At 48.4% G+C, this 20,190-nt stretch overlaps 2 protein-coding genes across 2 annotated transcripts in view; one reads left to right on the forward strand and one right to left on the reverse strand.

Moving 5' to 3' along the window:
* Pik3r4 (phosphoinositide-3-kinase, regulatory subunit 4) overlaps nucleotides 1–5,260 on the forward strand; it is a 56,644-nt gene extending 51,384 nt beyond the window's left edge. The window contains exon 21 of the mRNA XM_013028216.1: nucleotides 5,073–5,260. The gene's annotated coding sequence lies outside the window, so the exon portion shown is untranslated. The remainder of the gene's footprint in view (nucleotides 1–5,072) is intronic.
* Col6a6 (collagen, type VI, alpha 6) overlaps nucleotides 1–20,190 on the reverse strand; it is a 54,330-nt gene that overhangs the window by 11,808 nt on the left and 22,332 nt on the right. The window contains exons 13-29 of the mRNA XM_013028214.1: nucleotides 19,375–19,446; nucleotides 19,254–19,280; nucleotides 18,807–18,851; nucleotides 18,649–18,702; nucleotides 17,419–17,481; nucleotides 16,893–16,958; nucleotides 14,987–15,040; nucleotides 12,511–12,546; nucleotides 11,709–11,771; nucleotides 8,181–8,243; nucleotides 5,014–5,076; nucleotides 3,280–3,342; nucleotides 2,770–2,820; nucleotides 2,252–2,287; nucleotides 1,850–1,912; nucleotides 589–651; nucleotides 11–46 (exon numbers count right to left, since the gene is read on the reverse strand). Of these exons, the coding sequence (XP_012883668.1) occupies nucleotides 11–46; nucleotides 589–651; nucleotides 1,850–1,912; nucleotides 2,252–2,287; nucleotides 2,770–2,820; nucleotides 3,280–3,342; nucleotides 5,014–5,076; nucleotides 8,181–8,243; nucleotides 11,709–11,771; nucleotides 12,511–12,546; nucleotides 14,987–15,040; nucleotides 16,893–16,958; nucleotides 17,419–17,481; nucleotides 18,649–18,702; nucleotides 18,807–18,851; nucleotides 19,254–19,280; nucleotides 19,375–19,446 (918 nt within the window). The remainder of the gene's footprint in view (nucleotides 1–10; nucleotides 47–588; nucleotides 652–1,849; nucleotides 1,913–2,251; nucleotides 2,288–2,769; nucleotides 2,821–3,279; nucleotides 3,343–5,013; nucleotides 5,077–8,180; nucleotides 8,244–11,708; nucleotides 11,772–12,510; nucleotides 12,547–14,986; nucleotides 15,041–16,892; nucleotides 16,959–17,418; nucleotides 17,482–18,648; nucleotides 18,703–18,806; nucleotides 18,852–19,253; nucleotides 19,281–19,374; nucleotides 19,447–20,190) is intronic.

Raw genomic sequence — 20,190 nt, forward strand, 5'->3', positions numbered from 1 at the left:
AAATACTTACGGAGAATGAGGGTAAGCCCCGGGCTCCCTTCACGCCCTAGGAGACAAACAAATGTTTTAGGATCTCATAGTCACACACAATAGGAGCCGGAAGGTGACCAGCACTGTCACGGGAAGGGACCGATCTTAGCAGCTTTGTTTTGGGTTTTTTTTTTTTTTTGGCCAGTCCTGGGCTTGAACTCAGGGCCTGGGCGCTGTCTCTGAGCTTTGCTACTCAAGCCTGGTGTTCTACCACTTGAGCCACAGCGCCACTTCCACTTTTCTGGTGGTTCATTGGAGATGAGAGTCTCAGGGACTTCCCTACCCGGGCTGGCTTTGAACCTCTAATCCTCAGATCTCAGGCTCCTGTGAAGCTAGGATGACAGGCGGGAGCTACTAGAGTCAGCCTTGCATTGACATTTATTTTTAATCAGTCCTGGGGCTTGAACTCAGGGCCTGGGCGCTGTTCCTGAGCTGCTTTGGCTCAAGGCTAGTGCTCTACCTCTTGAGCCACAGTGCCACTTCTGGCTTTTTCTGGATAGTTTATTGTACTTTTGAAATGGAAGAGGACTTGGGGTGATGGGTAACTTGTCCACTTACTTTCCGTCCGGGAGGTCCTGGTTCCCCGGGAATTCCCGGCTCCCCAGGAAATCCAGAAGATACCTCAAAGCAAGAGTGACTGATTAGAAAATCATAGTTGAATGTGCCTGTGTCTTTTCAATTCAGTTCTAAAATACTTAAAGACCAAAGACTAGAAAGGGAACCTTTTTTTTCCTTCTTTTTCCAGTCCTGGGGCTTGAACTCGGCCTGGGCATTGTCCTTGAGCTTCTTTTGCTCAAGGCTAGCGCTCTACCACTTGAGTCACAGCGCCACTTCTGGCTTTTTCTGTGTATGTGGTACTGAGGAATCGAACCCAGGGCTTCATGTGTGCTAGGTGAGCACTCTACCACTGAGCCACACTCCCAGCCCCACAAGTGAACTTTTACTTCCATTTTACAGAATTGAGAGATTTAAAAGTACACACGTACATGTGTACACACACACATACACAGAGAGAAGGGGGGGAATTCCCCAGGTATCTCTTCTCCAAATAATCCTTGCTAACATGTTAGTGAATTGTCTTATTCACTTAGTATTAAGACATATGTTCTTTTTAAAATACTACTTGATGGGGTCTAGGAAGGTGGCTCAGTGGTAGAGTGCTTGACTAGCATGCATGAAGCCCTGGGTTCAATCCTCAGTACCACATAAACAAAAATTGAGCTGGGTGCTGGTAACTCACACCTGTCATCCCAGCTACTCAGGGGGCTGAGATCTGAGGACTGTGGTTCAAAGCCAGCCCAGGCAGGAAAGTCTGTGAGACTCATCTCCAATGAACCACCAGAAAAGTAGAAGTGGCGCTGTGGCTCAAGTGAGAGATCACTTGCCTTGAGCAAAGGAAGGTCAGAGACAGTGCCCAGGCCCTGAGTTCAAGTCCCAGGACTAGAAAAAAAATACTACTTGATTGGTTCACATTTTGCTTTGATTTTTGGCCAGTCCCAGGGTTTGAACCCGGAGTCTTGCACTCAGAGGCTTGTTTGGTTGGCATCTAACACCCGACCTATGCCTCAAGCCCAACTTTTTCCTGGTTAATTGTGAAGCGGATGATTAGAGTCTTAGAGTTTCACAGACTTTCCTGCCCGGGGCTGGCTTTGAACCCTGAACCTCAGATCTCAGCCTCCTGAGTAGCTAGGATGACAGGCGTGAGCCACTAGCATCCGGCATTTCTTTTCTTTTCTCTTTTGCTTTTATAACCTTGCAAGTTTCTAGAAGTTCCAGGGGTTGGAGAGGGCCCCTCTTGGGAACCTGGGCAGCAGCTCACCATTCTTCCCGGGGCTCCTTTGGGTCCAGTTTCTCCCAGATCACCAGGGTCCCCGATCTCACCCTAGATACATGCATGAAAATACAATGGTTATTGAAATCAGCGACCTCACGGGGTCTGTGGTGTTATGATTGGGGATGAGACCATATTGGGCTTGAACTCAGGGCCTCGCTCAGTTGGATTTTTCACTCAATGCTGGAGCTCTTCTGCCTGAGCCACAGCTCCATTTCTGGCTTTTTGCTGGGAGTCTCTCTCTAAATTGTCTACTTGGGCTGGCCTTGAACTGTGATCCTCAGATCTCAGCCTCCTGAGTAGCTAGGATGACGGGTGTGAGCCACTGACCTCTGACTCCCCAAGAGGGTATTTCTGACAGTTCTTTAGATGCAGTGAACTTCACAGTACCTTGAGTCCGATTTCTCCAGGGAATCCCTCTTGACCCTACAATGGACAGCAGACAAAAATCAACCTACGCATGCGTCACTGGGTACATTCACCCTTTTTTTTTGGTCGGTCGTGGGGCCTGAACTCTGGGCCTGGGTGCTGTCCCTCAGCTCTTCAGCTCAAGGCAAGTGCTTTACCACTTGAGCCTCAGCACCCCTTCTGGTTTTCTGAGTGGTTTACTAGAGATAAGAGTCTCATGGACTTTCCTGCCCGGGAAGGCTTTGAACCACGATCCTCAGATCTCAGCCTCCTGAGTAGCTAGGATGACAGGCGAGTATCCTGAAGTTAGTATTTGGTTCAAAGAGAAACCCTGTAGACTCTTATGCTAATGTAACAATTATGGATGGACCAATCACAGACTCCATTCCTGAAGAGACCGAAGGGAGCAGGGAGCCAAGATAGACTTGGCCCCATTCATCATCCACCCCAAACCTGGAATACTCAGTTTCCCAAGGTCGATGCCGGTACCTGGGCCTTACCTTCTCCCCTTTGCGGCCAACACGGCCATAACCCGGAAGGCCATCGTCACCCTGTAAAAAGATCCTAAGTGAGAAACACCGCGGAATACAGACTGGGAGCAGAAGCGGGGGCAGTTGATTCACAAGGAGACACACAACAAAGGGTTTGGGTTTGATTGGGGTCCATGAAGAAGCAAGAACCCTTCTCCCAGCCAGGCGCCGGTGGCTCACGCCTGTCATCCTAGCTACTCAGGAGGCTGAGATCTGAGGATCGCGGTTCAAAGCCAGCCCTGGGCAGGAAAAGTCCGTGAGACTCTGATCTCCCCCAAAAAAGCTTTAGAATTGGTGCCGTGGCTCAAGTGGTAGAGCTCCAGACTTGAGCAAAAACAGATCCAGGGGGATAGGACCCAGGCCCTGAGTTCAAGCCTCAGGGGACGGACACACACATACACACACACACAATCACCCCGCCATATTGAGGTAGCATCTATCCATTGATTCCCAGACCCAGAAAGAGAGCAGCGATCGCACCTGAACACCTCGAGGGCCCGGGAAGCCGGCGGCTCCTCTCCTCCCGCTATCTCCAGGCTCTCCCTGCACAAACACAACAGTGGGCATCAGGAAGATGGCACTAAAGCAGCAGCGTTCGGCGGGGCCTATGGGAGTCACGCAGCACCATGGCTGCGCGCCATCATGACGTCGCTGCTGCAGAAATGGCAGGTGTCTTGGTCCATTTTGAGGCGGCCGAGTGTGAGTCAGACAGCCAGGAAGCTCAGCATGGCCTGGGAGGCGGGGGGCCTCTTAAGAGGGGCATGTGTCCCCATCGATGACAAACCCACCTCCCACGGGCTTTGGGAGGAAGCAGCTTCATGGGACATTCGTAGGATTCGGGTTTACAAAGGAACATTCATAAATGGGCGCTGGTGGCTCACGCCTGTCATCCTAGCTACTCAGGAGGCTGAGATCTGAGGATCACAGTTCAAAGCCAGCCTGGGCAGGAAAGACTGAGACTCTGATCTCCAATGAACCACCAGAAAACCAGAAGTGGTACTGTAGCCCAAGTGGTAGAGCTCTTGCCTTGAGCTGAAGAGCTGAGGGACAGCGCCCAGGCCCAGAGTTCAAGCCCCACAACCAACAAAAAAACCAATGAAAATTCATTTGTTTGTGCCAATACTAGGGTTTGAACTCTAGGCCTGGACACTGTCCTGGAGCTTTTCTGCTCAAGGCTAGTGCTCTACCAATTCAGCCATGGATCTACTTCTGTTTTTTGTTGTTTTGTTTTTTTGTCAGTCATGGGGCTTGAACTCAGGGCCTAGGCTCAGTCCCTCAGCTCTTCAGCTCAAGATGAGCATTCTACCACTTGAGCCACAGCGCCACTTCCAGTTTTCTGAGTGGTTTATTGGAGTCTCACAGACTTTTCCTGCCTGGGCTGGCTTTGAACCATGATCCTCAGATCTCAGTCTCCTGAGTAGCTAGGATGACAGGCGTGAGCCACCAGGTCCCAGCAGAGAAAGGCTTCTTTGAAGAATAAACATGGTCCTCACTAACAGACAACATGTATAATAGGAAAGAAGATAGCAATGAATTATAATTAGGTGGGAAGGGGGAAAAAAAAGAGGAAAATATGCTGATTTCTAGGAAGGAAAGTTCAAGAAGGGGTCCTCAGGAATATCAGCTGGTGGCTGTATGCCAGTGGCTCACGCCTGTCATCCTAGCTACTCAGGAGGCTGAGATCTGAGGATCGCAGTTCAAAGCCAGCCCGGGCAGGAAAGTCCGTGAGACTCTTATCTCCAATGAACCACCACAAAACCAGAAGTGGCGCTGTGGCTCAAGTGGTAGAGCGCTCACCTTGAGCTGAAGAGCTGAGGGTCAGCGCCCAGGCCCAGAGTTCAAGCCTCACGACCGACAAATAGAAATTAAAAAAAAAAGGAACAAGGGAGTGAAGAGGCAGGCCAGGAGGCAGGGGGAAGGAGCAGATGAGTGGGCAGAGAAAGGAAGCTGGCCACTCCAGGCCATCCCTGGGCTGGAGATGGGGCAAATGAGATTAGGCTGAGCTGGAATGGCTGAGCTCATCCTGGTCCCCACCCTAGACCCGGGAGGGTGCTGACTCTCGAAGAATTAAGTCAGGCTCTGGGGCAGCTGAGCTGTGTTTTATGTCTTTGTGTTGAAAGGGTTCTGGCTAATGCCAGCAGACCGATGTAGCTCTCTTGAGGAGGGGGTGGGGGGAAATGGTCCAGTTTGGGGGGTGTCAAGAATGTGACCTACTTTATTTCCTTGGCTTCCCACACGGCCTGGATTTCCTGCCTCTCCTCCCGGTCCTGGAGGCCCCTGGAATGAAACGAGGATCGAAAAGCTTCAGCACCACACAGACTGACTCTCCCCGAAACCTCCCTGTGTCTCCTCTAAGAGGTGAAATCAAGCGCAGATGTGAAGATGGTCAGGGCGGGCCGACTCCTGCCCTGGGGAAGAAAAAAAAAGGATTGCAGCTGTCAAAGAAAGCTAGTGAATAAAAGCAAACGAATAAAGCAAGCCAGATGGTGGCCAAATGACTTTATGCTTTCTTGGGAGGGTTCCCCCCAAAAAAGGAAGAAAGAAAAAAGAGAGAAAGAAAGAAAGAGAGAGAGAGAGAGAAGGAAGGAAAAGAGAAAAGAAAAGAAAGGAAGGAGGGAAAGAAAGAGAATTCAGGTTCTCAATGTTTTTTGCTTCTGGGGCAGATGTTACTAAAATGTCTAATAGTTGAAAAAATTTATTCCAAATGACATTGGCCTTAAAAAATGAGTTCTACCTCAGAAAGGGATCAGTCTTTTATTATTATTATTATTTTGGAAAGTAAACGTACTTTTATTTGCAAATGACATCTTGTGCATTTGAAAGCTCAAGATATTAAAGAAAAATACCTAGCACTTTATAACAAAAACTTCTCAGGAAGTGCCAGATAAATCTTCTGGACTAGTCCTTAGAAACTGTTAAAAAAAAAAAAAAGGCAATTGTGCGTGGCACCCGTGGCTCACGCCCGTCATCCTAGCTACTCAGGAGGCTGAGATCTGAGGATCACGGTTCAAAGCCAGCCTGGGTAGGAAAGTCCTTGAGACTCTGATCTCCAATGAACCACCAGAAAACCAGAAGTGGTGCTGTGGCTCAAGTGGTAGAGCGCTTGCTTTGAGCTGAAGAGCTAGAGGGACAGCACCCAGCCCCAAGACCAACAAAAAAAAAAGGGGGGGAGAGGGTTTGAAACACTGTGAAATCCTTAAGATAGATTTATCAAAGAAAGCTTTAAGCCAAGCGCTGGTGGCTCATACCTTGCTACATAGGCTGTTGAGATCTGAGGATCACAGTTCAAAGCCAGCTTGGGCAGGAAAATTCACTGAGACTCTTATTTCCAATGAACTATCAGCAAACTGAAAGGGGAGCTGTGGGTAAATCACAGGCCACTTCCAGCTTGATTGCTGATAGTTCATTCAAGAGAAGAGACTCAGTGAACTTTAGCAAAAGCATCAAGCCTGAGTATTGGCATAAATGCACACACAGAGACACACGGAAAGAAAGCCCTTAAGATCTTATTGGCCGGGCACTGGTGGCTCACACCTGTCATCCTCGCTTCTGAGGAGGCCTGAGATTTGAGGATCTCGATTCAAAGCTGGCCCAGGCAGAAAAAGTCCATGAGATTTTTATCTCCAATAAACTGGAAGTGGTGCTGTGGCTCAAGTGGTAGAGCATTACCTTGAGCTGAAGAGCTCAGGGACAGCGTCCAGGCTCAGAGTTCAAGCCCCAAGACCAACCAAAAAAAAAAAAACTTATTGAAGAATATTTTTTTAAAAAACCCTCAAAACAGATAGACATAGAATATATCTATATGGAAAATCTATGACGTACCAGTATAATAAGTCCTTCTTGCTGCCCAGAAAGCCTGTTTTTCTGGAATAGTTCCAGAGCCAAAAATCTTACAACACCAATTCACACACAAGTTGCTTTTCTCTCCTCCTAACACTGGATGAGAATCCCCCTCTTTGGAATATCCAAATAATATCAAGAGCAATCTCCATGGGGCCAACGCCCTCTACAGATTCTTCAAAGTCATTCAAACACTAGCGAGTTCCAATCATATTCACAACGTTTTAATTACGGCGGCCATCATGCTGGAGAAAAATAATAATAATAAATAATTGTAATAACCCCAATCGCCAACAGCATTTTCCCTCTGCCAAGTAGACGGCTTCAGAAAAAAAAAAAAAATCAAGCACAGAAAGCCATGGTACCCAGCCAGCCAAATGGAAAGGAAGCCTGGCGAAGAGAAGTCCTTTGTTTGCCTAACTGGCAATGTCCAGAGAGTGAACGATTTATGACAACCATAAGCAAGAGGAAAGAGAACACAAGCCATTCCCACCAGAGCTGCCTGCCCAGCACAGGGGAATGCTGGTGGGTACCAATGGCCACCTGCAACCAATTCCACAACAACAAGAGACTGTAATCCATGCTGCATCTATAGACTTGATCAAAGACCAGTGAGGTCATCACCCAATAGACTTTCCTTTGGCATCTGTTGCCATGTTTCTCGCCCTGTGGGCTTGTGCTCGTTCTGGGCCTTGAACTTACCTCTTCTGCAAGATGAAACCCATCTGGTAGTGTCTTCTAGAACATGCCACAGTGTTATTTTTTGAGATCCTGGGGCTTGAACTCAGGGTCTGGGTGCTGTCCCTGAGCTGCTTTTGTGCAAGGCTAGCACTCTATCACTTGAGTCACAGTGCCACTTCCAGTTTTCTGGTGGTTTATTGGAGATAAGAGTTTCATGGACTTTCCTGCCTGGGCTGGCTTTGAACCGTGATCCTCAGATCTCAGCCTCCTGAGTAGCTAGGATGACGGGCGTGAGCCACTGGTGCCCAGCTTGCCACAGAATTGTCATAGAGAGACTGGTTTTCAATTTTGATGAAAGTACTCTCTCGAGCAGCATGAAACTTGATCACTGTATTATAGAACTAAATTGCTGGAAAGTTGACAATTGTGGATTCAAAGAAAGAGTTTGCTCACACCACAAATTAAGATGAAAAAGAAAACTGATGGGCTGGGGGCAAGAGGGCTCACGCCTGTCATCCTAGCTACTCAGGAGGCTGAGATCTGGGGATCACAGTTCAAAGCCAGCCCGGGCAGGAAAGTCCATGAAACTCTTATCTCCAATAAACCACCAGAAAACCAGAAGTGGCGCTCTGGCTCAAGTGTAGAGTGCTAGCCTTGAGCTGAAGAGCTCAGGAACAGCGCCCAGATCCTGAGTTCAAGACCCAGGATCAGAACCAAAAAAAAAAAGACAAAAAAGCCTTCCACATTAAAGCCAAGATCAAAGCTACATGTACTTTTGGCTTATAACCTCTCTCCCCCTCTCTCTCCCTTTCCTCCCTTCTCTCCTTCCCTCCCTTCCTTCCCACCCTGTCATTGCATACCTGAGGGCCTTTCATTCCCAGACTTCCTTTTTCGCCTCTTGTTCCAGCCTCTCCTCTTGGTCCCTAAATGTACAGAATGGAAGTTACTTTTCTCCCTAAAAAGGAACACTTGCGAATGTAGTATCTCGCACACATGGAAAGGCCAAGTAAGACAGAGAAATAGAGATTCCATCGCTCCAGTCACGTCATAGGTCACAGTGATCATTCAAGTTCTTCCTCATCTAGGGCACAATTGCTGTCTTCGGGATCCATATGCTAAATCCATGACTTTGTTAGGTGCAAAAGGGGAAAAAGAATTCAATTATGTAAATCTAAAACCAGATCATTTAAATACATTTTCTACTCCATGGCCACACTAAAGACTGGCCATATAAAGCAGGGCTCCAAAGCCCGGTACCAGTGGCTCACGCCTAGCTACTCAGGAGGCTGAGATCTGAGGATTGCTGTTCTAAGCCAGCCCCGGGCAGGAACACCTGTGAGACTCTTATCTCAATAAACGACCAGAAAACCCGAAGTGGCATTGTGGCTCAATTGGTAGAGCACTTGTCTTGAGCTGAAGAACTGAGAGACAGCACCCAGGCCCAGAGTTCAAGCCCCACAACCAACACACACATACACACACACACACACACACACACACAGCTCCAGGACAGCGCCCAGGCCCTGAGTTCAAGCCCTTGGCCTGGCATGCACGTGTGCATGCGCATGCATGCACACACACAGTCTCAGGGGCTTTCCTGCCCAGCTTTGGTGATCCTCAGATCTCAGCCTCCTGAGTAGCTAGGATGAAGGCATGAGCCATCTCACCCGGCTTATGTTGCCTGTTAGTGTTCAGATTGTCCATAGATGATACTAAGAAATTTCCAGACCGTGCTTGGTTTAGGCTTCTTCTAAATTATGTTGTGGGGGGAAAAGATGGGAGAAAGGATCCTGTATTGTTACTTGTTTAGCTACTGAAATGCATGTTTAGAAAGCCAGGACCAGTGGCTCACGTCTGTCATCCTAGCTACTCAGGAGGCTGAGATCTGAGGATGATGGTTCAAAGCCATCCCAGGTAGGAAAGTCTGTGAGACTCTTATCTCCAACGAACCGCCTGAAAATCATAAGTGGTACTGTGGCTCAAGTGGTAGAGCGAGCACTCACCTTGAGCTGAAGAGCTGAAGGACAGTGCCCAGGCTCAGAGTTCAAGCCCATGACCAAAAATTAAAAAAAAGCAAAGAAAGAAAAGAAATAGACCCTTAGGGGATGGAGCCATGGTTCAGTTGGTAGAGGGACAGCCAGTGAGTAGAAGCATCAGGTACTGAGTTCAAGTCCTACTCTCAACCAAAAGAAAGAAATGTGTCTCTCTTCAAGCTCAGTGGCCAATATTTCCCACTTACAAGGAAGGAAATGGGGCTTTGCTGGGCTGGCAAGAACGACACAGCAAAGCAATACCAGCTGCGGAGAACCAGGCAGCTAAGAGATGGTTGATTGCTCAGAAATCTTGGTAAGATGTAGGCCACGCCTGGCTTCTCTTGATGAAAGCTAACTTACCCAACTCCCCTGCACCACACTATCATTGTGTAAAGCTTGTATTTCCTTAAGTGTTTGTTTGAAAACTTTGAAAGATAGCAGAACTACCAACTGGCCTGACATAAGCCAAACATCTTTCATCTCTCGTGCTTTCATAAGTAAGTCTGAAGAGGCCAAAGTCAAGTCGGATCTGCGTTCTGTCTTCTTTCATGTCAGACGCTCTTATTTTAATTTGTGCCAGTACTGGGGCTTGAACTCAGGGCCCTGCACCCTTGCTTTCTTTGCTCAAGGCTGATGTTCTAACCACTTTGAGCCACCCCTCCACTTCCAGCTTTCTTTTTTGGGGGACTTGAACTCCGAGCCTGGGCTCTGTCCGTGGGCTCTTTTGGCTCAAAGTTAGTACTCTATCACTTGAGCCACCACACCACTTGGAGCTTTTTCTGTGATTAATTAGAGATGAGAGGCTCACAGAATTTCCTGCCTGAGCTGGCTTCAAATCATGATCCTCAAATCTCAGCCTCCTGAGTAGCTAGGATGACAGGCGTGAGCCACCAGTGCCCCTTACTTCCAGCTTTTTGGTGATTTACTGGAGATAAAGATTATCATGTCCAGGTGCTGGTGGTTCACGCCTGTCATCCTAACTACTCAGGAGGCTGAGATCTGAGGATCCTGGTTCAAAGCCAGCCTAGGCAAGAAAGTCCATGAGACTCTTATCTCCGATGAACCACCAGAAAATGGGAAGTGGTGCTGTAGCTCAAGTGGTAGAGCGCTCGCCTTGAGCTGAAGAGCTGAGGGACAGCGGCCAGGCCCAGAGTTCAAGCCCCACCACTGACAAAAAGATTCTCATGGACTATTCCTGCTCAGGCTGGCTTTGAACTGTGATCCTTTGAACTGTGATCCTCAGATAACTGCCTTCTGAGTAGCTAGGATGACAGGTGTCATTGTTATTTTAGGCTACATTTTTTTTGGGGGGGGTCCAGTCGTGGGGCTTGAACTCTGGGCCTGTCCCTCAGCTCTTCAGCTCAAGGCTAGCACTCTACCACTTGAGCCACAGCGCCACTTCCGGCTTTTTTCTTTTTGCTTCTGTGGTGCTGAGGAATCGAACCCAGGGCCTCAGGCATGCAAGGCAAGCGCTCTACCACTGAGCCACCTTCCCAGCCCTTTAGGCTACATTTCACCCTGTCTGGCCTGCGCTTCTGCTCTCTCCTCGTGTGACCTGCGCAGAGAGCCAACAATGGCTTATTCCCTGCAAAGAAAAATAAAAATGCTGAAGGCAGCTCCCTCGAGAAGTGAACTGGAAAAGACAGGCAGAGTGCCCTGTGATTGGATGGGACCCCCCCCACACACACAGTCAATTATCCAGCTGCATTAGGACCAATATTTTCCTAGAGCAGAGCCAATATCTCAACACCACGGACATCCAGAGATGCAACACGGAACCATTCCTGTACCGGCTGAGCCTCCCCGGCCCCAGATGTTTTGAGCATCAACATTTCCTTTGGCCCAAGGGTTCCCAGGATTATTTCTTAACCTTGAACCCAGCCTGCACAGGGCCTGCAGTCCTCTGTGTTCATTCTCCTTTCTTCTCTGGCCCACGACACAACTTAGATCAAAGAGATCTAATGCTTTGTTCAAGGCCGGATTGGGTTGCTTCTTTATTTGTTGAAACCTCTGGAATTGTGCAAGCTGGAAGTTATTTTTTTTTTATTTTGTTGGACGTGGGGCTTGAACTCTGGACCTGGGCGCTGTCCCTCAGCTCTTCAGCTCAAGGCAAGTGCTCTACCACTTGAGCCACAGCGCCACTTCCGGTATTCTGGTGGCTCATTGGAGATCAGAGTCTCATGGACTTTCCTGCCGGGCTGGCTTTGAACCAGGATCCTCAGATCTCAGCCTCCTGAGTAGCTAGGATGACAGGTGTGAGCCACCAGCGCCTGGCTTTGAAAGTTATTTGATCAAGGCTTAAAAGGTTCTTCAACACTCAGATGTTCCCATACCTTGGCTGGTCTCAACACATACCTGAGGGCCCTGAAGTCCTGGTGAGCCTTCTGGTCCATCTGGGCCTGGGACCCCAGGTCTACCCTGTGGTGAGAATGAATTAGGCTGTTAGTTCTGTGGCCTGGAAATTTGGGATCCATAGGTTCAAGAGCAGGATTTTTTTTTGTTTTCTGGTTGGTTGTGGGACTTGAACTCTGGGCCTAGACGTTGTCCCTCAGCTCTTCAGCTCAAGGAGAGCACTCTATCACTTGAGCCACAATGCCACTTCCGTTTTCTGGTGGTTCGTTGAACATAAGAGTCTCACAGATCCTCCTGCTTGGGCTGGCTCTGAACCTCGATCCTTAGATCTCAGCCTCCTGAGCAGCTAGGATGACAGGCATGAGCCACCAGTGCCTGGCTTCATAATTATTTTTATTGATGATCAGACTGGCCTCAAACCATGACCACTCAATTTCTATTTCTCCAGTAGCCAGAATTATAAGCTTGAGCCACTTTGCTAGTCTTATTCTGTTTTTAATGCAATATGTGTTTTTAAAAAAACAGAAAAAAACATCAAGCAAACACCAGTTGGTGGCTCATACCTGTAATCCTATAATCCTAGCTACTCAGGAGGCTGAGATCTGAGGGTCGCAGTTCAAAGCCAGCCCAGGCAGGAAAGTCTATGAGACTCTTATCTCCAATGAACCACCAGAAAACCAGAAGTAGAGCTCTGGCTCAAGGGGTAGAGCACTAGCCCTGGGCCAAAGAAGCTTGGGAACAGCACTCAGACCCTGAGTTCAAGTTCTAGGACCAGAAAAAAATAATTACATAAAAACCCAGTTACCTGTGGGCCTGTATGTCCTCTTGGGCCATGAGCTACCTACAATAGGGAGGAAAAAAAAAGGAAAGAAAAGAAATAGTGTGAATTTACAAGACAAAAGGCAGTTTACAGTTTTATTTCAATTAGTAATAACTACCTTGAAGCACCAACAAATAGATAAATTTCCACAGGGTGCTTAAACCATTCAATCATCCACTTCACTGACAAGCAACATGGTGCCAACCCTGCCTTTCTAACAAAAATCATAGCTAATGGAAAGAAGACGGGCCGTGGGCAGCAATGTGGCCTATATTGGACTCTCACTACAGCTGCTTTCCAGTCCCACAATCGACTGCTTCCAATATTGTTTCTTTTTCTCTTCTCCAAGTTCACCAAAAGTCAGCAGTGGACTAGCAGAGACCAGAGGGAAAAAAACAGAATAAAATTCCAGGAACTTTGTCATAGCTTGAATTCAGAGAGGAAAGCAAGCCAGAAGAGCGGGGATTTTGTTTGTTTTTTTTAATGTTTTAAAGCCAAGCCATCTGAATGCCTGTCAGAAATGAATCATCTGAAACATTCACGAGTTACTCAATTTAGCATTATTAATAAAAGATCGCCAACCAAACGATCAGTGCATTTTTCATTCTGGGGAAGGTAAGGCGAGCCGTATCAATGGATCAGGAAGTTAAAAGGCAAAGACACCGGGCACCCATGGTTCACTCCTGTAATCGTAGCTGTCATCCTCAGGAAGCTGGGGTCTGAGGTTCAAAGTTCAAATCCAACCCAGGCAGGAAGGTTCATGAGAACTGCTGCTTTCTGGCCTGAATCCTTCCTCTCTGCCTCCAGGTATAGCTGTTGATAGTAGCTTAAGCCAGCAGATCTGGCTGGGAAGGTGGCTCAGTGGTAAAATGCTCACCTAGCATGCATAAAGCCATGGGTTCAATTCCTCAGTACGACATAAACAGAAAAAGCCGGAAATGGTACTGTGGCTCAAGTGGTAGAGTGCTAGCCTTGAGCCAAAGAAGCTCAGGGACAGTGCCCAGTCCCTGAGCTCAAGCCCCAGGACTGGAAAAAAAAAAAAAAAGGCTACAGGTCTGTCTTCCCTCTATGCCACTTCTCAACAGGAAGAGAGAGCTTAGTTTGTCTTCTAATGTATTTAAGTAACATCATTTACCTTTACTAAAGACCTGTTGCAGTATTGTTCCTTTGTTGTCACAAGCTAGAGATGTTATGGGACTTCCGTGAGCAATGGTCCAGGATGATAGTAACATTCTAGAATACACAGACAGCCCACAGACAACCAGGACCAATTCACCCAAAGTGCCAATGGTACTGAGCTCCTTGAGAGAAAAGATCCTTTGTGTGTAAGTCCTGTGGATTGAACTCAGTGCCTGGGCACTGTTCCTGACCTTCTTTGCTCAAAGATAATTCTCAACACTCAAGCCACAACCCCACTTCTGGCTTTTTTGTTCTTGGTAGTTCATTGACAATAAAAGTCTCACAGACTTTCCTGCCTGGACTAGTTTCAAATCAGGATCCTCACATCTCAGCCTCCTGAGTAGTTTAGGATTACAAGAGTAAGCCACCAATGCCTGGCTTGCTTCATAGTTCTATGGTTGGTGGACTTGATGTTGCACTCTAGGTGTTTAATAACCGTTTGTGGAATGCATAAAGATCAGATCTGTCCACCTGATGTTCATAGGTGTATACAATTTCAACCGTTCACGGGTGTATACAACTTCAACCGTTCACCAGCATTTCATAACACTATGGACTTTTCAGTGCTCCTGAGGATCGAACCCAGGCCCTTGGGGTTGCTAGATCATCACTCTACCCCTGAGCTACCAACTCAACCCAGAGACTACATACATTCTACCATATTATTCTTTTTCGTTGGTGGTGGTAATGGTCATGGGGCTTGAACCAAGGGCCTGGGTACTGTTCCTTGCTCAAGGCTAATGCTCTCCCACTGTGAGCCACAGCTCTATTTTTAGTTTTCTGGTGGTTCATTGGCGATAAGAATCTGGTAGACTTTCCTGCCAAGGCTGGCTTCGAACCATGATCCTCAGATGGTTCTACCATTTTATTCTGAACCTTAGAGATCAGTTTCTTCCTGAATAATATTTCTATCTGGGCACTGGTGGCTTACATCTGTAATCCTAGTTAATCAGGAGGCTGAGATCTGAGGATTGTGGTTCAAAGGGAAGTCTGTGAGACTCTAATCTCCAGTAAACTACCAGGAAACCAGAAGTGGCGCTGTGGCTCAAGTGGTAGAGCGCTCGCCTTGAGCTGAAGAGCTGAGGGACAGTGCCCCAGGCCCAGAGTTCAAGCCCCACAACTGACAAAATATTAATAATAAATAGAATACCTACATCACCCCAGTCCTCCATACAGGAGTAGCCATTCACATTTGGTAAGCATGCATTCTGATATCAGGTGTCATTTCCATGGAGTTGCAGAAGCTGCAGGTATCACAGGACTTGTCTGGAAGGGCTCTTACCGTCCTTCTTCTGGAGCCCGGTGTTCCTGGGGGACCTGGCCAACCTCTTCTCCCCTGTCAAAGGAACAGACAGACACAGGAGGCTATGATGAGCTCCAGTCCAATGACAGTGTTGCCTTCCTTTGGAATGTGCCGTCGCTTCTACTGGCCACCAATCACATCTCCTCGTGGGCGGGACATGAGGGATGAGGACCAGGCCCTGGCTTCTCTGGCTCATCACTACTGTCTAATGGAGTATGCAGATGAAGTCCCGCCCCCCTTGGGTGGCCAGCAAGTAGAGCTAGGAGTCACAGATTGGCTATCAGCAGCTGAGATGGCTCCTTGTAGACTTCTTCCCTGGCTCACCTGTGATGGACGCGTTCACACCACTAGTCTCATGAGACTCAGTCTTCTCAGATGCAAAAGTGTGGGATAATTGATGAGCCAAGACAAAGAAGGTAGGGGCAGGGAAGGTGGCTCAGTGGTAGAGCGCATGCCTTGCATGCCTGAGGCCCCGGGTTCGATTCCTCAGCACCACGTAAGCAAATAGAAAAAAAGCCGGAAGTGATGCTGTGGTTCAAGTGGTAGAGCGCTCGCCTTGAGCTGAAGAGCTGAGGGACAGCGCCCAGGCCCAGAGTTCAGGCCCCACGACCAACCAAAAAAGAAAGAAAGTCACTCCAGCCCTCAACGTTGGTAAGGGACAGGGCTGAGACAGGACACAGGCCTGCCGTCTCCTTCAGATCAGAATTGTCCCCTACATTTTCTCATCAAGAGGATCCAGAGACTCACATTACCCAGGTAACTTTTTTTTTTAATCCTAAAAAACAGGCTAATATGAGCCAATTGTAATTTCTGAGAGTACATGTGTTCAATCCCAAGAGACTTGTCTTATGAGACTTACACACTGACCACATCCTGTTCTTTCTGTCATGTGCTAACGACATATGTCTTCTGAGACTATGTATCTTCTGAATATTGGGAAGGTCAATAGCGTGTGTGTGTGTGTCTGTCTGTGTGTGTCTGTGTCTGTCATGGGCTTGAACTCTAGGCCTGGGTGCTGTCCCTCAGCTCTTCAGCTCAAGGCCAGCGCTCTACCACTTGAGCCACAGCGCCACTTCCAGTTTTCTGATGGTTCATTGGAAGTAAAAGTCTCACGGACTTTCCTGCCTGGGCTGGCTTTGAACCATGATCCTCAGATCTCAGCCTCCTAAGTAGCTAGGATAACAGATGTGAGCCACCGGCACCCAGCTTCAATAGCTTTAAAAAAAAAAAAAAGAAAATTAAGGTAGCTGGGTGCTGGTGGCTTATACTTATAATCTCTTAACTCCTCAGGAGGCTGAGATCTGAGGATCACAGTTCAAAGCCAACCAGGTCAGGAAAGTCCATAGGATTTTTGTTTCTAATTAACCACTAAAAACAAAACAAAACAAACAAAAAAACAGAAGTAGAGCTGTGGCTCATGTAGTAAAGAATTAGCCTTGAGCAAAAAAGCTCAAGCACCCAGGCCCTGAGTTCAAGCCTCAGGACTGGCTTTAAACCTCAAACTTTTAAATCTCAGCCTCATGTGTAGCTAGGATTACAGGTGTGAACCCCCAGTATCTGGCTTCATTTCAGATTTTTTTTTTTGCATCCGGTCATGGGGCCTGAACTCTGGGCCTGGGCGCTGTCCCTCAGCTCTTCAGCTCAAGGCTAGCGCTCTACCACTTGAGCCACAGCACCACTTCCAGCTTTTTTTCTTTTTGCTTATGAGGTGCTGGGGAATCGAACCCAGAGCCTCATGCATACAAGGCAAGCGCTGTACCACTGAGCCATCTTCCCAGCCCCCATTTCAGACTTTTTATCAGGCATTTCCAAGTCTATGATTGAGAACTTAAGCCTTCCTGTCATTCCTGACAAGTTGATTTTCAACGCCCACATCATTAATTACCTGTCTGCCACGTTCTCCTGGCAAGCCCTTAGATCCTTGTATGTTACTGTCAAATCCAGAAATCCCCTAAAAAATAGCAAATAGAAGATTAATAGATTTGGAGTTTGACAAGAGAAAGAAAGCAGAAATGGGTTGAAATTACAGAAGTGAGCCTCTAAAAGTCTCAAGTAGTTGCCTTTTTGCTGTTGTTGCTGGTTATGGGGCTTGAACTCTGGGCCTGGGCACTGTCCCTGAGCTTCTTCAGCTCAAGGCTAGCGCTCTACCGCTTGACCACAGCGCCACTTCCGGCGTTTTCTATGTATGTGGTGCTGAGGAATCGAACCCAGGGCTTCGTGCATGGTAGGTGAGCACTCTACCACTGAGCCACCGTCCTAGCCCACAGATACTGCTTTTTTCAACTCTAAAGTTCGGACTGGGATTTCTCCTGTAATACTTCCAAGATAGAGGCATCTGTCTGTCTGTCTCTCAGAGGGCTAGTCGGATCAACACCCTCCCTCACCGCCCCCCCCCCCAGCCACGTGCCTACCGGGTCTCCTCGAAGGCCCTTTGCTCCACGATCACCAGGAGCCCCTTGTGTTCCTGGGCTTCCCTGACAACATGAGCACAAATCAGAATAAAAACAGCATGAGAAATTTTAATAAAATTCAGATTTAAAAAAAAAACCCTAAACTTTTTTGACTTATGTCTTTTTTGGGGGGGGGGGGGGGGGAAGGTCGGTCGTGGGACTTGAACTCTGGGCCTGGGCGCTGTCCCTCAGCTCAAGGCGGGCGCTCTACCACTTGAACCACAGCGCCCCTTCTGGAGATAAGAGTCTCACAGACATTCCTGCCCCGGCTGGCTTTGAACTGTGATCCTCAGAGCTCAGCTTCCTGAGTTGAGCTAGGATGACAGGCGTGAGCCACCAGCGCCTGGCTCGACTTATGTCTTTATCAAGACAGCAAGAGTCCTTTCCAAGTAGCCCCCGGCCGGCTTCAGATGTGGAATGCTCCATCTCTGCTTCCTGAGTGCAGGGATTACAGGTGTATGTCACCATGTCTGTTGCCCAAGGTCTGGGCTTCAACTAGAAAGCAGGTTGTAGGGCCAGGTATTCCCTTTTTAAAGATGGCTTTAGAGGTGGCTTCTAGATTGGAGCTACCTCTACCCCGTCACCAATGCCCCCCCTCCTCCTGTGCTCAGTGGGGCAGATGCTTTGGTGGCCCCCAAACTTCATTTCCCAGGGGGTGGAGGTGGTTTCCCACTGGATCCCTTCCCCTGATCGGCTCTATGTTTTGATGGGGGTCTGTGGGAAGAGACAGGCGCGCTGCTTTGGGAAGGTTCCAGTCTAAGCCTCAGGCTCTGTTTCTCTATGTGTTTTATGGAACTCAGCTGTGGCCAGGAGAATGACAAACCTGTGAACACAACTCCCAGCCAACCTCCAGAACTGGGCCCAGGTCAGCACAGAACTGCCAACGCCTCAGCCACTAAAGACATCATGTTGTTTTGTGTGCGTGTGTGCGTGCGTGTGTGTGTGTGTGTGCGTGTTGTGGCATTGTCCCTGAGCCTATTTTGCTCAAGGTTAGCGCTCTACCACTTGAGCCACAGCGCCACTTCTGCCTTTTTCTGTGTTATGTAGTACTGAGGAATCGAACCCAGGGCTTCATGCATGCGAGGCAAGCACTCTACCACTGAGCCACCTTCCCAGTCCCTAGGGTATTTCTTTTACCGTATAATACCTTTCAAGTAGAGTTTTGGATTTTTCCCTCTATTGAGACCCTACCTGGGACCCCTCATCGCCCTTTTCCCCTTTTCTTCCAGGAAGACCACTGTCACCCTAAAAGAGAGAGAGAAGGAAAAGCTCAAATTCTCATTATTCTGGGTGGGAAATAGCTCAGAAGGATTTGGGGGTGGGGGGAGGAATAGAAGGGAAGATTCTACCTGCTCTCCATTTAAGCCATCAATCCCACTTTCCCCAGCTTCTCCCTGAAAAGAATACAATGTGAAATCAATAAAATTAAAGAAAAAAGAAAGAATACAATGGGTCACATCTGTGTGGAAAGAAGTCAGATATCCAACAAAACCAGGCACTGACACACACACACACACACACACTCACACACACACACTCACACACACACACACAATAAAACAAACCAGCCTCTCTGTTCGGCAGTGCCGGACCAGTCTCAAAGATGGATTTCAGAAGAACTGTCAACAAGCAAGCCATAAACAGAGTCTATAATCAAAGGCAGAAATGAGTCTCTGGGGAAAGGAATGGCAGCAGCGATGCTGGCGATCCAATCCGGCCATTGCCAACCGTCTCCCGCGTCAAACGGCTTCTGGAGACCAGAGGGGCAGATAACTCGAGGGGGCATGGCACCATACCTGCTGGCCATCCAGTCCTCTGGACCCCTGCCAACAGAACACAGGACAGCGGTGGTTAGGAGGTGGAGCCGGCTGCTGGAGAAGACATCTCGCTCCGGGGTCTGTCTGTGCAGGAGCTTACCTTCGGACCCTTGTTGCCATGGCAACCCTTGGTGCCAGGCTCTCCTGCTGGTCCAGGGTCTCCTCGCTCTCCCTGAGAAACAACACAGGTCTAGATGAGCTGGATGATGGCAACCCGGGACCTGCGTGGACGCTCAGTACATTTGTTTTATTAACCGAAAAAGAAGAAGGAAGAAAGGAGGGAGGAAGGGAAGAAAGAAAGGGGGAAGGGAGGATTAAGGAAAGAAGGGAGGGAAGGAAGGAAGGAAAGAAAGAAGGAAGGAAGAAGGGAGGGAAGGAGGAAGGAAGAAAAGAAGGAAGGAAGGAGGAGGGAAGAAAGGGAAGGAGGGGAGAGGAGGGGAGGAAGGAAGGGAAGGAAGGAGGAAGGGAGAGAGGAAGGGAGGGAGGGAAGAAGAAAGGAAGGAAGGAAGAGAGGGAGGGAGGAAGGAAGGAAAGAAGGAAGGAAAGAAGGAAGGAAGGGAGGGAGGGAGGGAGGGAGGGATAAAGGAAAGAAGGAAGGAAGGAAGGAAAGGAGGGAGGGAAGAAGGGAGGGAGGGAGGGAAGGAAGAAGGAAGAGAGGCAGGGAGGGAGGAAGGAAGGAAAGAAGGAAGGGAGGGAGAGAGGGAAGGGAGGAAGGAGGGAGTGAGGGAAGTAGGAAAGAAGGAAGAGAGGCAGAGAGGGAGGAAGGAAAGAAGGAAGGGAGGGAGGGAAGAAGGAAGAATAGAAAGGAATAGGAGAGGGAGGAGGAGGAAGAGGAGGAAGTGGTGGAGGAGGTGTAGATGGAGGAAATGGAGGAGGAGGAGGAGAAAGAAGAAGAGGAGATGGAGGAGGAGGAGGA

This window comes from Dipodomys ordii, unplaced genomic scaffold (assembly GCF_000151885.1).
Source record: "Dipodomys ordii isolate 6190 unplaced genomic scaffold, Dord_2.0 Scaffold107, whole genome shotgun sequence".
NCBI classification, from domain to species: Eukaryota; Metazoa; Chordata; class Mammalia; order Rodentia; family Heteromyidae; genus Dipodomys; species Dipodomys ordii.